The sequence below is a fragment of the Brachionichthys hirsutus genome, unplaced genomic scaffold (assembly GCF_040956055.1).
Source record: "Brachionichthys hirsutus isolate HB-005 unplaced genomic scaffold, CSIRO-AGI_Bhir_v1 contig_218, whole genome shotgun sequence".
Lineage (NCBI taxonomy): Eukaryota > Metazoa > Chordata > Actinopteri > Lophiiformes > Brachionichthyidae > Brachionichthys > Brachionichthys hirsutus.
The window spans coordinates 31,191-46,264 of NW_027180522.1; the positions used below are offsets into that span (position 1 = coordinate 31,191).

General features: G+C 42.7%; 1 protein-coding gene across 1 annotated transcript in view; it reads left to right on the forward strand.

Annotated features, from left to right (window-relative positions):
* Positions 1–805: 805 nt before the first annotated feature.
* Positions 806–15,074, forward strand: part of LOC137915821 (multiple PDZ domain protein-like) — a 30,563-nt gene continuing 16,294 nt past the window's right edge. Inside the window, exons 1-20 of the mRNA XM_068758941.1 lie at positions 806–818; positions 1,589–1,755; positions 2,924–3,142; positions 3,256–3,324; positions 3,482–3,604; positions 4,012–4,095; positions 4,454–4,564; positions 4,736–4,838; positions 5,203–5,294; positions 5,666–5,879; positions 6,177–6,251; positions 6,797–6,876; positions 7,619–7,765; positions 8,500–8,685; positions 8,817–8,978; positions 9,467–9,676; positions 10,537–10,697; positions 11,139–11,148; positions 11,776–11,899; positions 13,500–13,698. Of these exons, the coding sequence (XP_068615042.1) occupies positions 806–818; positions 1,589–1,755; positions 2,924–3,142; positions 3,256–3,324; positions 3,482–3,604; positions 4,012–4,095; positions 4,454–4,564; positions 4,736–4,838; positions 5,203–5,294; positions 5,666–5,879; positions 6,177–6,251; positions 6,797–6,876; positions 7,619–7,765; positions 8,500–8,685; positions 8,817–8,978; positions 9,467–9,676; positions 10,537–10,697; positions 11,139–11,148; positions 11,776–11,899; positions 13,500–13,698 (2,549 nt within the window). The remainder of the gene's footprint in view (positions 819–1,588; positions 1,756–2,923; positions 3,143–3,255; positions 3,325–3,481; positions 3,605–4,011; positions 4,096–4,453; positions 4,565–4,735; positions 4,839–5,202; positions 5,295–5,665; positions 5,880–6,176; positions 6,252–6,796; positions 6,877–7,618; positions 7,766–8,499; positions 8,686–8,816; positions 8,979–9,466; positions 9,677–10,536; positions 10,698–11,138; positions 11,149–11,775; positions 11,900–13,499; positions 13,699–15,074) is intronic.

A 15,074-nucleotide genomic window follows, 5' to 3' on the forward strand; every position in this document is an offset into this window, starting at 1 on the left:
CGTCACGGTAATAACGCTCCGTTTAATCTGCCCAGATTATCATGTTATAGAAATTAACTGATTGAAGATGACATATCAAATTAGTATAATGGATACCGCACTTCATTTATCTGTATTTTTTATTTTTATTTTTTTGAAGCAGTCTGCATCACTATATGTTAACAAGTATATAGATTTCATTATTGGCTGCCGTGAAGGACTAATAAATACTAGTGCCTATCAATGGCCTCTAATTAGATCTAAAATGAGACGGGATCATTTCCAGCCGGCGTCGTTCTGCAAATCGAATCAAATCACGTCATTTGGTATCATGCTTTGATGCTATACAGGCTTCCCCGCAAGTCAGAGCGGTCGGTAGGCCAAGCGTCCCCCTTAATTAGCATCAATGTCTGATAAAGCCTTTTGGAGAAGACTTAAATCCTTGCTAAAGAGCATTAGCGCAAGGCAAGGCTCATGCAAACAAGCACGGCCTCGGAAAAAGCAGTGGCAATAGAAGTAAAGTGATAAAGAACAAATATAAGTTACATAACGGTTCTCCAATTGTTCATTTGCACACGAGGAAGTAAAATAGTTTGGGTTGCCTTCAGAGATCTTCAGTGAGACACCAGAACATGGCACATATATACAAGACAGGAATACACCGTATCTCCACAAAGCTGGAAATGTGTTGAGTGTATCTCTTCACTTGGAAACGGCTTGTATTTTTATACATTTTCCCAGGTGGGAAACACAGAAGAATGACCTCGCATGTGACGGCGATGAGCTCCGAGTGACAGAAATAATCTGAATAATCTCACAGACAACGATGGACATCATGGGTGAGTGGAGTTGTGCGGCACATCTAAAAGCCAAACATGTTCCAGTAACCTCAGCAAAGACTCTCCACCTCCGCCATAATCAGAGACTTACAATTAAGGTTTGCAGGCACGGCCAGACGGAGCTCGCGGAGTTTTAACCTCCTGCCACCTACTCCTTTTGTGGCTTGTGCTCGTTAGCTGCTGCTAACGGTAGATAAACAAGAGCAGTGTGACCTGATCCTTAGTCAGTTGTTGCCTCCACCTTTTAGAGCAGCAGAGAGGATGGAACATCTTTCTTCATTAGAAATGAGATATTTATTCTTGATAAAGTTTTCTTGTTGATCGATTCGAATTGAACGTTTGGGATTTGGCCTCAAGTGAACTCAGAATTTAGAAACTTGCTAACTTTTCCAGTTCAATGCCAACAGAAAACACTCTGTAATTAAAAGAAGCCATGCTTGCCAAAGGTGCAAGTATTGGAAAAAAATGCTTCCTTTCCCCTCATGCTTCCAAAATGTGTTTTATTTAATACTTGGATAATGGCGTTACATGTTTTCTGCTGTCTTTATATTCTTAATAATTGCAGATTTTGTATTAAGGTAGGACATGTCTTTTTTTTTGTTAATTAAAGGACCCTGTTAAGCATTGACATTTCAGAAAGCTTATTATCAAACATTAGCAACAATCACATAGCAGCTGCCACAACATCTGGAAATGAACACTGCTAAGCCTCAATGGGGGGAAAATATCCAGATTCTGAATGACACAAATGATGTGCAATTACTCTGCAGATACTCAGTGTGCCTTGGAGGCGGTGGAGAGACTGCAAGCAAAACTGAGGGAGAGAGGAGAGGCCCCCACACAGGAGAAGCTCATGCTGCTAAAGACTGTCCTGCAGAGCCCCCTGTTTCATCATATCCTCAATTTACAGCATGCTCAGTGGAAGCCCCCAGCCAAGGTAAAGCGCGAACATGTGGGCGTTATTGAAATGTCAAAACAGAGCCGGAATCATTCCCAAAATACTGAACGCATGGAACCAAAGTGGATGAGTAATCAGCTTAACAAAGCTTGCCACTAAAGTCCCGAGAAAGAGAGAGAGAGAGCGAGGGAGAGAGAAAAGGCGAGTGGGGGTGGGGGCAGCAAGCTATCATGTGAAGGGAGTTTGCAGAAGCGTCTGGAACATTGGTGGAAGTTTTGAGCTGGTGCGTGTGTGGGATGTGGGGATGTTGTCGTGGTGGTGGCGGCTGATTGACATCGCTAAGTTATGTTCATTAGTACATTTGCTTCACACACATACATGTGCACACACGTTGGTGTGTGAGATTAACAACATCAAGCATCTTTTTTTTTTGGCTGTGATCATCCTTTCTTTGCGAAAGGCACAAAGGCATTGTCGATAGAAATCTGAGTTGCTGTTGTTTCATCATAAAAGTCGCAGGTTTTATATAGAGCGTGTTGCGTGGAGTGCTTTCTCTTTTGTTCTCCCATTGCTATTTCAACAGGTGTCAAAGTAGTTGTAATGGAATGACACTCAGATCAGACAAAAGCAATCACCAAAAAGCCTTTTATAAATAAAAGCTGAAATACAAAAGATAGCAGTGGTTCGGTTCGGTGCTATTGAACAGAAGCTTCTTAATCTCAGATTCTTCTGTCCCTGCTCTCCTATCTTTTCTCTCAATGTTCCATTTAAAAGCCATCTTTTCTTTTTTTTCTTTTTGGTGAACAGAAATGTTCTTCACTACCACACACACACACACACACACACACACACACACGTATCTCCGTTCATTTTCTCACAATGCCTTCCTCGCTCAGTTTCTTTATCCCTTCTATTTCCTTCCATCACTCCCCGTTCCAATCACCCAATTTCTCTCCGTCTCCGTATCTCCTTACTTCAATTAATGCCTTCACCATCAATGCCCTTTCCCATATCTTTATCACGCTCATCTATTTCTCTCACGGTCCCTTTCTCCACTCAGTTACACCCTTCAATCCCTCTCTCACTCATCTAATCTGTCTTTGCATTGCATGTGATGTTTCATTTCTTTTCTCGGCCATCCTTCACGGCATTAATCATCTCCTTCCCTTCTATTTATTCATCTCACGAATGATGTCTCTCTGACCAGGGGAAGGGCATTTCCAAATCTGTGTCCATGAACTGTGGCCCGTGCCAGGGCATGCCACGAGGCCTGAGTCACAGTGACTCCTACACATGGGCCATGGAGAACCGAAGGCCCATCGCTGCCAGGTCCATCCATAGGGATGGGAGCATCACTTCTCTGGGCTCACAGGATCTGTCCTTCCCAGACATCTTCCCAGACAACTGCGTTCATGCTGAATCACAGGCATGTAGCCTTTCCATTCAGAATAAGGGATAATGTATATGGAGCGATTTATTGCAATTGTAGAGGAGAAGGTTTTTTTTTTTCTTCTTTCAAACATAACATTTGTTTTCCAGTACTGCACACCGCCTCGAATCTCCCGCACCATGTCGATGGGGAGAAACCTTTCTGCTATTTCTCATGAGGTACAGTAAGCTAACATGAGATGTTAATGTAGCGCATGCAAATATGTGTTTTTTGTGGATGTGAGCGTGGGAATTGCGCGTCACCATCTCCATTTTGCAATAGATCTCATCTCCTTTCTGCCTCCTTCTGTTTTCCTTCTCGACCCTGCAATTGTAGAGACGCCATGTGGCAATGATAGAATTGGCCAATGATGGCAAGGGGCTTGGTTTCGGCATCATAGGGGGGCGGAGCACGGGAGTCATGGTCAAGACCATCCTTCCTGGAGGAGCCGCCGGACAGGTAGATCAACCTGCCAGTCAATCATTTCGCCAAACCTCAAACAGATAGTTGAAGTAATATCAGAGACTTACGGAGAAAGTGCAGAAAGGTTCTTTTGCACTGAGTTTTCTGATGGACTATTTCTTGGCTCGGTTCTCTCAATCTGCACTGGTCACCTGCCAGCCTTACATCAACATGAAGGCAACAGAAAGTTATTCTGAGCTCAGCTAACTGCCTCATGGCTGCGGCCTCATATTAAACAGACTGACAAGAGAGAGGTCGTATTTCTTTTTGGCAACTCTCCACAAAGCAGCAAGGGAAGTGCATTTGTCAAAATCTCGATCCATTCCTTCCCTATTAATGGACAAACATACGTAAAGGTTGTATTTAAGGGAAATGCATTAAATGGAATGCTGGCCTCCCCCCAGGATAAGCGCCTGCAAAGTGGAGATCAAATCCTGCGCATCGGCGATACTGATCTGGCAGGCATGAACAGTGAGCAGGTGGCACAGGTGAGGTGTCTTTGTAAGACTTTACAATTGTATTTGATGAGTACAAGTTCTCGTTTCTCTCGTTGTCTCTTGTCAAGTCTTACCTGCTCTAACCCAGTGCACCTTTAGCCCATGGTTTTATGTTTGAGAACGCTCAGAGACATATATACGTGTGGTTTGTTCTTAAATCGAGGTGGGTGTTAAGAAGATGTAGATTTGGCCAGACAGCCATCCCTGTCGTTGTTTCTCTTTAACATTTCAGCTGACATGCAATAAAACTTCATTTCCTCTGAAATCTTTTTGAACCATACTAATTAAAGACAAAAATGGGCACGGCCAGTGTAGTTTTTATGTGTTCCAACATGATCGCTTGTCACAGGTACTGCGAAATGCTGGTAGCAAGGTGAAATTGCTTATCGCCAGGGACGCCATGAAGGACAACAACCACCTTACCTCTCCTGTCCTCAGCCAGGACTGCTTGGATGGCAAGGTGTGTGTGTGTGTGTGTGTGTGTGTGTGTCTAGCATAACAGACCATAATCAGCTTCAAATACAAAATTCATAAACTAGAAATAGCTGCCAGCAACATTAAACATGGAATAGAGTTTTCACTAAGCCCAGAGGATGTGCCTTCATTTGATCAGTCTTTGTGTCTTTTCCAGCTCAAAGACTTGAATGAGGACTATGAGTTCAGTGTGCAGTTCACTAAAAACAGCCGGGGCCTGGGATTCACCATTTCTAGCTACATAGGTGACCTAAATTCAGGTAAAATGTTACATTTGTTTGAGCGTGTTAAGGATCGAATGTGCAATCCCTGTACCGAGGCTGCAGAGCTCCAGCTAGCAAAAGCTCGATTCCCACCGGTGGCTCTTTGCTGCGTGTCTTTGCTCTCCGTTTCCTGCCATCTTTCCCGTCATGCTAATCATATAATTAAGGCAAAAAAAAATTGCCCAGAGTGAAGGTCAATATTTATTCCAAGATGAATTGATGGAAGTAAAGTGGGGGAGCACAATTGTGAATAGAACCTCCGTGTGGTGCCACTGAATTTGTTTGAGCTTTGAGCTGCATTCACACAATCAATGCCATTTCCCCCCCCCCCCCGCTGTGAGTTATTTTTTGCTTTGTTCAGTCTACAGCGCCGGCGTGATCGTGAAAAGCATTGTGAAAGGCAGCACTGTTGATCAAGATGGACACATCCACATTGGAGACATCATCCTGTCTGTGAGTGTTGGGGGGACAAATACAACAGATGGTTTTTCTATTGTGCTCCCTGATGACACATACTTTGTTGTCCCAAGAATCTTAGCGATCTGAGTATTTTTGAACTCTGCAGTTTTGACGTTTCAGGGCGCACACCAATGAGTCTCTTTTAGCTGAGAAAGGAGAATTGTTCTAGATTTACTCGAACGCCAATCCATCCCTGCCTCATCTTTTGCTGTTTTTATATGCTTTCCATCTCGCCCTATTTTTATTGCTATTGATTTTTTCCCAAGTTTACATGAATTTGTTGTACCCCCATACTGATTTCTTTTTTTTTTTGGTTTAGTGTCCATGCTTCTCCTTCTTTTCTCATAGCTTGTCCTCTGTCTCAGGTGGATGGCATTAGCCTGCAGGGCTGCAGTGAGCAGCGTGCCATGGAGGTGCTGAGGAGGACGGGTTCCTTGGTCAGGCTGAATGTGCTGAGGAAGGCTGTCCGTCTGAGTCACATCCTGCCCCCGGTTCCTCCCTTGCAGCCCCTCCGTCACTCCCACAGTTTCCACGAGGGCAATCCCTACAGAGTGAGCCTTAACAGGATTCAAGAGACAGGTATTTTGTGCTGAACATATTGAATCAGTGACATCATAAGTTGAATGTTTTTGACATAAACCTCATGATTATGAAAGTTTGCACAGGTGCTCGCTGTGCTGCATGTAAATGATGAACAAATTAACCGTCTGCTATCAGTTCAAACTAGAAGCAAAACATATCGAGCGGTTTCTTTTACCTGATAATGAACTTCCTGTCTTTTGCATGATTCAAAGACCTGCCAGGAATCTTTACACGTGAACGTTTCATAATCTTGTGTGTTTGTGAGCATGGATTTCTGTATTTTTTGTCTCCCAGGAATATGCTCACTTCGCGAAATCTCCCGGCGAGCAGCATACGCCTTCACACGACCCCGAAATGATTCCAGAAACAGTAAGCTCCCCTTATTACACTGCAGTGCAGTCTGGAACTGGATCATGGGACTTAATCTGATATACTGACTGGCTCAGGGAACAGCAGTATGGCAGCAAGCTAGTTCTTTGATGGCAATCTATTTATAATGTTGCTCCATCATTTGCTTATTCAAATAATTTATTCTATTCCAAATTATTTTTTGATTGTTTCGCCGGCTGTATTTAGATTAGGATTTTTGGGCTTGATTAGAGAGTATAGCCAAATAACCCCTGATTGCTGCAAGGCTCGAACAGATGAATGAGAAAATATTAGTTTGCCAAGAAATAATCAGATAGCATTATTTACACAAGCATTGTGGGTGTGTGTCCTCGTGGTTGTGGTTTATGTACCGCTTTGTTAAAATGGTAAGTGTCCTCTTCCTTTCTGCTTTATATAGGAACCTTTTCTTTTCATTCTAGGACTCAGAACAATGTTAACAAGGATGTGTTTTTCAATCGCTTGTGCCTTTGTCATGTACATGTAACATGAGGATGATTGTTTTTCTATGTGTGCACATTTTACAGTTGTGAAACTGACACCAGCTGAAGAGGAAGACCTGAAGAGAAGGTGGCAGCATGCAGTCGGGCCGCGATATGAAGTTATTGTATGTCTGTTTGTGATGAAAGTAGACATTAAGACAGAGACAAGTATCTATATTGTGCAGATCAGAGCGATATAGAACCCCACCTTCTCGCAAAATGATTAATGGCTTTGACCTTAGACCCTTTTCAAGGGTGTCAATTGTTCTTGTGTGTGTGTGTGTGTAGGATATAAAAACAGGGTTGAAAATGGTGGAGAAAAGAGAAAAAGCAAGTGAGAAAAAGAAGACTTTGACTTGCCCGGTTTTATCTCCCTTGCTTTTTCTCTCTTCTGCACCGCTTTTATCGCTGTTTTTATACTCTACACACACATCCATCATCCCCCACCGCATCATCATGATCATGACATTATATACATTTTAAATTGGAAACTTTATCATGTCGTTTCTTAATTTAAAAAAAAATGGGCAGCAAAATGTGAATTTGAAACTCTATGATTTAATTTGCTGTTTTTTTTTTTTTTTAAATGAGCACCAAACAAAAAAAAAAATGGCAAGAAAGGAGAAAGGAGGGACTTGGTGATGCCCTAACATTAGGTCAATTCACTAACCCATTCACTACTACAAGGACCAGTGATTTAATGTGGTGGGAGGCGACGGGGACAAGGCCAAGTTGCAGCCTTGAAAAAGGTCAAAGATCAAAGCCATTAATTATTGTGACAGAAGGTGGGGTTCTATATATCGCTCTCATTGAAATGCTTCAGAATTGTCTTTTTCTCCACCTTTATACTTCACATCACCGTTTTAGGTGTGTCAGTTGGAGCGCTTTGGTGAGACAAGTGGTCTTGGCATCAGTCTGGAGGTTCGAGCAGGACACCACTACCTGTGCTCCATTTTGCCAGAGGGGCCTGTTGGGCAAAGCAGAAAGATCTTTATCGGAGACCAGATATTGGAGGTACCTGAATGGCATGGATTGATGGAGCCTTGAGCTCACATCAGACAGAATAACACTCAAACTTGCATGGGGCAGATTTGACCAAATCTGTGAACTATTAGTGATAAGACACGATTCAATAAACTCCATCTCTTACTATACTGATCATCTCTTTAATCTATCAATGCATTCTGCAATGCTTTCCCTTAAGGCAGCAATAAACAGTCATAAAGAGGTGGGTGTGAGTATGTGTGCTTGCCTTTGTGCAGTTTTTGCTCTATTGAAGGGGGGGGCGCTTGCCCTCCTCCTCCTCCATTGGGCAAGATCAAACACCCACGCGCATCACTCATCATGATGAGCCGTCTGATGTACTCCCAGACAACGCAGAGTGGATGTTTTTTTTCTTCTTCTCACAGAGTACACTGCACTGGCTTGTGTCCTTCCTATCTTTGAGTGCACAGCCTGCATCCGTGTTGCAGCTCAACCCTTTAATCTCCTGCAGACGACACCAGTGTGGCAGAGCCATTAGTCGTCACCATTCTTAAACGAGCTTTCTCAGTTGCTGCTTTCATCTTTACTTTTCTTTATTTTTTTAAATAGCTTGATGCACTCTGTTAAATTCAACTTCAGTAGCATCTGACTCATTTAGTGTCATGCTGATAAACAGGCAGTCTTAAAATCAAAATTAGCATACGGACCAAAATGAACAGTAACGGCTGATGTCAGGTGTGACATCATCACACATCATCCTGCAGGTGAATGGGATCCCTCTCATTGGAGAGACACACAAGGACGTCGTCAGCGTTCTGAAGGAGCTGCCCATGTATGTTTGCCTGGTGTGCTCTCGCATCGTACCTCCCACCATGCCCTACAGTGATGAGGAAGACGATGATGACATGCACCTCACCCTGAAAGAGCTGCTGGCAGAGTTCAATGACAAGGTGAAGGCATTGAGGAAGTAAAAAGGGATTAACCCCATTAGGATTGTTCCACATGCTCTACATCTGAAGTGACACAGACACATTCTCCTGTAAATCAGTCTTATTTCCTGTGTCTCTTCTACTCGTCCCAGTTGGACCAGGGCTGTGTCATCCCCTGCCCTACAGCTGAGGACATCGCCAAGCGTGGCGTGCCCCCAATGTCGCCTCCACTGGCCATGTGGGAGAGGGAGGCGCAGGTGGTTGAGCTGGAGAAAGGCGACTCTGGCCTGGGCTTCAGCATCCTGGACTATCAGGTCAGAGACATGGCGGTGAGCCTTCCCTCAAATAGATTGGACTGGAACAAGCTGCCATCTAAGAATAGCAGTGTCAGGTTTGACAGAGATAGAAGGCGAACACATACTTCGAAGATAGACAAGCATGTTGAATTATTCTGCTTTTTATACTCTGCAATTCCCATTCAGAATGGAACGACTCCTTCTCTGTAGAGTAAACCCACAAACTCACCCAATCCATTTGCTTTTATGTACAGCAGTACCTACTGGTGTCTTTAAGTCTGCTCTTCATCCCTTTCTCATTCACTGGTCTCCCCGTGTGTGCGTTGGTTCTCTCCGGGTTGTCCCACCACCTAAAACATGCAAATTAGGTGACTTGGCTAAGTGCAATTGTCCGTAGGTGTGAGTGTGAGTGTAGGTGTGTGTGTAGGTGTGTGTGTGTGTGTGTGTGTGTGAATCATTGTCTGTCTACAACAGACCACCTTATCCTTTCTTATGTCCATCTGTAGGATCCAGAAGATGCTGCTAAAACAGTTTTGGTTATCCGGTCACTTGTGCATGGAGGCGTAGCAGATCGAGACGGCCGCCTGTTGCCCGGCGACAGACTCATGTTTGTTAATGAAACTGATTTGGAGGGCTCCAGCTTGGATTATGCTGTGCATGTCCTGAAGTCCACTGGCTATGGCCCTGTCCGCATTGGAGCTGCCAAGCCATTGCCAGTAAGTAAATCTTTTTGAGTGCATTTCCTTAAGGCACATAAATAAATGCAAGTTATCTTATCTTGTGTCACAAAATGTTTCCAAAAAAGATTATGAGAAGTGTGTGATATGGAAATAATTCTTATCCTGACATGTTTTGCAATAAAAAAAATATGCCTCACTTTTAGAATAACAATATATTTTTTCTTTTATTATTTAAGTTGAGGAAATTCAGCAAACAATGAACAAAAACATGTAAATATATTAATGATCATGGATTGTGGCATTGATTAATTTAAAAGTGGGGAATTTTGTGTTTAATTATTATTTAACAATTATTTAACTCTTTGAGTGCCATTCACGTCTAAAGACGTTTTTTTGAAACCCAAACATTCACTGCCAACCCTGATATTGAAATCTGCCTCTCTTCAACGGCCAATAACTCCGGAACACACTTTTTTTTTGATGAAAGAATATGCTTTAGTCTTTCATTTCGGTATTCGGAGTTTGCATAGTCATAATAAAGAATATTCTGTGGGGCTTGGAAAATCGGGGAAAAATGCACGAAAACTGGGGCACTCGGCATATAGCTGAGTTTAAAATGGTTGGCACTCAATGAGTTAAGTATATGTCTTTTTACAGCACGGTTCATCTTTTGTTGTGGACTGTGGCTTAGTAACAAGGGACAGAGAATCCAGTTACAGCGCTCTTCAATATTTCATGAAGCTCAGAGATGAACACAATGCCCAACCAACTGGGTTGAGAAGAGGCCGCCTAATCTAGTCAGCGTCTTTACCTCGTGCTTCCATGACAGATTTTTTAAAACATTATTTGAATCAACACATTTGATACTTTGATTTTTGACACTTTTGTTTTCGTAGCTGGAGCTGTGCGGCAACTTAACGCCCATCTCGGAGAGGAGCATGAGAGCTTCCTGCGATGACACTGAGAGCCACGTTCAGGTCGGCCTGCTGGCCCAGGCAGAGGAGGAAAACGCAAGCGACGCCACTTACGACCCGGAGGACAACAGCATCGTCCAGCCGTGGGGCACCACAACGGTAGGCCATTGACACAGCTCCTTTTGTACCGACTTTCTGTTTCACAGAAACATTTTAGTGTGTTAAAAATAAATAACATTTCTAGAATGTATAGAACAGTAGTTGAATTGGTTCTTCATCAAACACACAATCAATCACGATATTATAAAAAAAAAGATTCCTTTGAGTTCTTACTGGCTTGGTGGTCAGACAACAGCCAGACTCCTGCAGTGTCTCACACAGGAAGCATCGCTCATTCCCAAGCTGCCGAGCGAACCTGAGATTCTGCGGGGAGCACATTTTAGCTGCTCTGTAAGAGGTTGCTATGACAGTGTTAGCGCTTAGAGCAGACTGGATCAGGTAGCCTATGGAGAAAGTGTTCAGTGTCAACGACGTGTTCCTCTGTTGCGGCCTCAACTCAATCCTATTGAAGCAGCCTTTTGTAGTTGCTTTTGTGTAATTACCAACAAAAGCCTCTTGATGGAAAGTGCTTACAGCTCCCACAACACTGGTGCAGCTCAATCACACACACACACACTACACACACACACACACACACACGCACATGCACATGCTACCTGAAATGTTTCACTGGAAAAAAATAAGTTAAATATACATAAAATACTAAAATGATAGAAATAATCGCTGCATTTGGAACGAATCAGAATCAGAGTCAGAATCAAAATACTATTATAATCCCATACGGAAATTATATCAGCAACATTGCCCCACTCAACAAAGAAACAGAATAATTAACAGTATGCACATAGTGCAGAAATAGATAAAGAAAACAATAATATATACAAATACTTAACAGTCATACAATTTTACAATGAATCATTGAATAATAAGTTAAATGACACAGGAACAAATGACCTTCTGTGTCGTTCAGTTTTTGTGGGTGGTGGTCTCAGTCCAAGTGTCTGTGTGGTCCTCCGTTGAACCACCTGTATGGTTCAGGGTTGGGGGGTAGAGGGGTATTGGAAGGATTGCCGTGAAATACTGTGCCTGGCAAAATCCTCACAGTGCAGCTCGCACGTTTTTAGTCAATTATCCATCTCTTTTTCCATCTTTCTTTTCTAGGAAAACCAACTCCGTCATCGTTTGGGCATGATGGAAGACAACAATAGGCAGCAAGCGGCGGCTCTCCCTCCCCATGCTACTTTTGAGAGGACAATCACTGTTGTACGGGGCAACCGTAGCCTTGGTATGTTCGCCGCCTTTCTCATGGTGATGGTCTCTTGGTGTGTGTACGTGGCGCTAATATCTCTAATGGGTGGTGGCGATGAAGACTGCCCTGAAGAGGAGTAGTTACATGGTCCTCATTGCCTGAGAGAGGAGATGATTCTTGATGTATTTATTTTTGTATGTGTGTGTGTGTGTGATTGTGTTTGTTTGAAATGTTGATTTATTTATTTATGTATTTGTTTTTATACTCTGGTGTTGAGTACAGTGAGTGTAGTGAGTATAACTGGTCTCATTATAGACGATAGGCAGGAATCAACAGGGTGTAAGACGCTCCTGTATTGTCATCGGGGGGGGGGGGGGGGGTTATTAGGCCAGACTTATGGTCTGTACCTGTAATGATTCAGTAGTGGATAATTTAATGAACACTATTATTGTAGTACAATATGTACTACTTTACGTTCTTCCTGTTGTTAGGTGTCATGTACAATTCTATCGATTGTGTAACTACGATATCATGCCCATTTTTAGCGATGCCACAGATTGACAAGTACCACAAATACTTTTTTATGGTTGTTTTGTGCAGAGGGGACTGTTTGCCTATTAGCGAAGGTTGTTTGAGGAAAAGATTGATGGAACACTTTTATCTAGCCTTGCTTGTCATGAATTCAAGCAACCTGTGTAGAAGTTATTCTTGAATGCTGTGAACCTATAACATTTAGTACCTGGACAGTGTTTTGTTGAGGTCAAAACAAGTATAGTTTTTTCATATAGACATTGACCATAAAATATGATTAAATGTTTTTTTGCTGTCCAGTTTTGTACTGGCAAACATGGATTTTTCTGCGTGTCGTAGTATTTCAACTCCTTTGGGACTTAAAGACGCTCATTATTATTTCTTCAGGCTTCCTCTGATGTCTTTTAAATGTGTGTCTCCTGTTTTGCCAGTCGGCGTCGGTAGCTGTGTCTTCAGCTGATTGTAATCCAGGCACTATGATTGTATTGTAATTTGAATGTAACACCAAAAAGCAATAAACTATTTATTTGATCACGAATTAGCACAAAGTCATTTCTTTGACCAACTTCAAATTATATATGACCATAGTGTTGTGGATGTGAATCCGCCATTAGATAGCAATGTAGTAAAGTAATGACCTTGACCGGGATTATTTGTTGAAGCCTTCCCTGTCTGCAGCGTATGTGTGCGTAGGTGTGTGTGTGTGTGTGTGTGGGTGGGTGGGTGTGTGTGCTGCTGCTTGCCTGTTTGCATTAATGAAGTGTGTAATGGGCCTAGCATTCAGTCTGATAATGCCAAAGTCGGGGGAAAGCAGACATGCGTTAGCCCTTGAATCACCTGTGCCCTGTACCCTGTGTGTTGGTGATTGCAATCGTGTTTGTGCATCTTGTGTGAGTGTGAAGGGTCATGCTGTGCAAATGTCAAGCATGTGCAGCCATGATTGTGTGCTAATCTCTCAAGTGTCTGTCTTGATTATGCTGATTACGCCTCTGTCTATTTGGCAAGCATTCACGGCAGCTTTAGCCAACCCTCCACTCACCTGTGCTTGTGTGTGTGTGTGTGTGTGTGTGTGTGTGGGTGTGGGTGTGTGCGCGCCTGCTGGCAGGGATGACGGTGAGTGCAATCAAGGATGGCTCAGGCATGCTCGTGCGCAGTGTGGTCCAGGGGGGCTCTGTTAGCCAGGATGGGAGGCTGGGGGTTGGGGATGCCATCTTAGCCATCAATGGAGAAGCTGCCTGCAACCTGACCAACGCCAAGGCGAGGGCCGCGCTCCGCAGGCACTCTGTCACAGGGCCAGAGATGAGGTGAGGAGCCAAGCAACCGCATTACAACATGTAGAGAAGAAAGGTGATCCATACTGTCTCATCATGGTGTAGCGCTCGCTCTCCATCTCTACACACTTTCTACAGCAGATCTATCACCTCATGTGAATAGCAATGAACTTACATCCAATAGCTCTGTACCGCCACCTCTGTGCAGGGAGGGGCTCAAACGCTGCATGAAACTTGACATTCCTGCGTTGTAGATCATTATTTATCCCTAAAGTACAGTCACAGAATTAAATATTGTTGCTAAAGTGCGAGTTTATAAAAACAGAGCAGAATATTTATTATTATTGGTTTGGTTTTTTATTTAGAAATATATATACTGTGTGTATATATATAAACCTAATACTTAATATTTACAACATGTTTTACAACATGATTTTTATTGCTTGCAATTAAGTTTCAAGTGTAGCAAGACAAGCCATGATCTGTAAAATGGCAGCCTATCCTGAAAAAGGAGCTAAATGTAATTCAGTTATTGTTAATTCCGTTGCCAGTATTTACTCCTGCATTTGTTCCTGACTTGTTAAAATGTCTTCTGTGAAAAAGAACCTGCACAACCTGATTAGTGTTGATCTTTTTCTTGCTAATTGCACATCTGCTCCTGCAGAAGGTGGGTGTTGCATTTACATGAGATTGCCTGGCCAAATGATAAAGGCTATGGATGAAGCAGCATGATAACAAAGGGAGAGATTTCCCCAAGGACAGGCATCACCATTCAATGAATGGAATGTATTAATACATGGAATACATTTTATTGTGGTGGATAAATTCTTTATAACTATATGCACAGAAAGCTTTGTCTAAGAGTTCATCTTAACAAAGATAACAAAACATAACATATCTGATAGAGTGTGTGTGTGTGGCTAAAATGTGACACATAATATCTAGCAGACATGACTTATGACAGATTACAGGGTCCTGCATTGGACAGAAGATTACAGAGTTGTGTGTGTAGGTGTGTGTGTGTGTGTGTGTGTGTGTGTGTGCCAAATCTGGCCTTGAAAAATGAGAAAGAGAAAAGACTGAGCTTTTCATCAAGAGATAATTAAAAAAGCTCATTTGGGAGTTCAGAAAAAAAAATCGTTACTGAATATTGCTCACATTTTCTAGATGCAGATGTTTACCAACTCTGTGGCTCGGATGAGAGAGTGTATATGCATCATAAATATATAGAAATGTCCTCCCGGCAGTCACAAACTCGGCTTTCACTGTATCATTAAGTATAAATGATCTTGCCTCACTTTGGAGCTCCATTACTACTTTGTTTTTAGTGCTGTGGCTGACAGAAGAGCGGCAGTCATGTTAAATTAGATTGGATGATGACGTAAAAAAAAATTGCTCCAGGGGAAACC